We start from the raw sequence: 1888 nt of genomic DNA, 5'->3' as shown, positions 1-1888 counted from the left end.
GGCAGCCTGTCTGAGCTCAGAGCCCTGCTACAGGCAACACCCGCCCTGGGGGAAAGACCTGGAGCATCTGCTCCACGTCCCGTGCTGGGGTATCCTGGGGAGATACAGCCCCCTGCAAGAGGGGGAACGTGAGCCACGCGTGCGGCATAGCCTGGGCTGTGCTGGCCAGAGAGCAGAAGGCGCCGGGTTTTGCTTCCAGGGCCGCTGGTACAGGCACCTCTCTGACTGTCTGCCCGCAGGTTGGCTGCAAGGTGGTGGTGACTCTCTTCCTCTATTTTCTGGCCACCAACCACTACTGGATCCTGGTGGAAGGCCTCTACTTGCACAGCCTGATCTTCATGGCCTTCCTCTCCAACAAGAACTACTTGTGGGTCCTCATCATCATCGGCTGGGGTAAGCGTGGACCCAACCAATGCTGTGGCCGCTGGGACCAGCTGGGAGCTGTGGCACGAGCCACAGCTGAGTGGCACCAAGTGCCCAGCGAAGGGCAGTGGGATGCAGACCAGCTGCCAGGAACTGGTTTGGTCTGCAAATGTGATGCTTCACCCACGCTCCTCACTGGTTCCTGCCCCTCCAGGACTCCCCGCTGTGTTCGTGTCAGTCTGGGCCAGCGTCAGGGCCTCCCTGGCGGATACGCAGTACGTAGATCCCACTTCTCCGATGGTCCTTTGGGGAGGGAAAGGCTGGTTGCAAACTCTGGCAAAATATCTGTGGGCCCCCGAACTCTGGGAAATGAAAATTTCCCAGAAGGAACGAGAGGAGTGAACACACGTACGAGGCTGGTTCGTGAAATTGTCAGCAATCCGGACCGACAGTGGGTTTGTTCCGCATCGGGGAGGTTTGCGCCGTAAGTTGGTGACTGAGGAGAGCACAGAGGAACGCTGGAGGCAGGGCCTGCGTTCAGCAGTTCAAGAGGAGAAAGGCCACCCCGCGTACAGCAGGAGCCCGGGACGAGGTGGCCGCGGAGCCCTCAGGAACTTTAAACTGATGGACGGCACCGTGACGGCTGTGAATGCTCGTAGCTGCCCTTGGGCCGGGATTTACACAGATGCAGGGATGGGGTGAAGGGTGGGAGGACCCGGCTGGGGCTTGGGGGCTCCAGGCAGCCATCATCCAGCGATCTCCTAACCTGTGACTTCAGGTTTCTCCAAGGAGTTTCTTTACTGGTCTCTTCAGGTGCTGGGACCTCAGCGCAGGGAACATGAAGTGGATTTATCAGGTCCCCATCCTGGCTGCCATCGTGGTAAGAACCCTGCAGCTGAGTCTCCCCACCCTTTTTGGGGAAAGGGGATCGATGGAGACCCAGAGCCGTTCGCTTGTGGTCACTGGGGTTGTGTCCCCAGCCACGCCAGCACCCAGGGAGGGCCCATGAGCGGAGGAATCCAGGGGCACTGGTCCCTCCCCGCTCTCACCACTGCGTCACCCCCACGCCCCTCCTGTGGCTCACCCAGAACTGCCTGTCCTCGCCCCGGGGGCTGCGCAGGCAGAACCAAGGGCAACAAAACCACAGTGGGTGTCTGTCGGCAGGTGAACTTCTTCCTCTTCCTCAACATCGTCCGGGTGCTGGTCTCCAAGCTCTGGGGTACGAACGCAGGGAAGCTGGACCCCCGACAGCAGTACAGGCGAGTGTGGGCACCAGCAAACCGTGCCCCGGCCCTGGGCTGGCTCTTTTTCTGCTTGTTTAGCCAAGATGCTCCCCAGAGGGTTGTGAAAGAGGAGCAGAGACACGGGCATGGCTGCAGGAGCGAGGGAGGGTGGCAGGACGATGGCAGCTCGGTTTGGCAGGAGCAGCAGGCTGGGCAGCGGCAGCTCTGCCCGCTCCCCTCTCTGACACCGTGCAGTAGCTACGCACAAGGCAGCGGCGGCCGCGGCAGAGACCGAAGCGACT

General features: G+C 61.3%; 1 protein-coding gene across 1 annotated transcript in view; it reads left to right on the top strand.

Moving 5' to 3' along the window:
• Nucleotides 1-1888, top strand: part of LOC104494919 (parathyroid hormone/parathyroid hormone-related peptide receptor-like) — a gene marked incomplete at both ends in the record, with an annotated part of 3280 nt that overhangs the window by 498 nt on the left and 894 nt on the right. The window contains 4 exons of the mRNA XM_010137820.1: nucleotides 240-393; nucleotides 578-638; nucleotides 1177-1243; nucleotides 1528-1626. Of these exons, the coding sequence (XP_010136122.1) occupies nucleotides 240-393; nucleotides 578-638; nucleotides 1177-1243; nucleotides 1528-1626 (381 nt within the window). The remainder of the gene's footprint in view (nucleotides 1-239; nucleotides 394-577; nucleotides 639-1176; nucleotides 1244-1527; nucleotides 1627-1888) is intronic.

Source organism: Buceros rhinoceros, unplaced genomic scaffold (genome assembly GCF_000710305.1).
Source record: "Buceros rhinoceros silvestris isolate BGI_N320 unplaced genomic scaffold, ASM71030v1 scaffold42966, whole genome shotgun sequence".
NCBI classification, from domain to species: Eukaryota; Metazoa; Chordata; class Aves; order Bucerotiformes; family Bucerotidae; genus Buceros; species Buceros rhinoceros.
The sequence above is the reverse complement of the archived record's forward strand: the minus strand, read 5'-3'. Positions and strand labels throughout refer to the sequence as shown.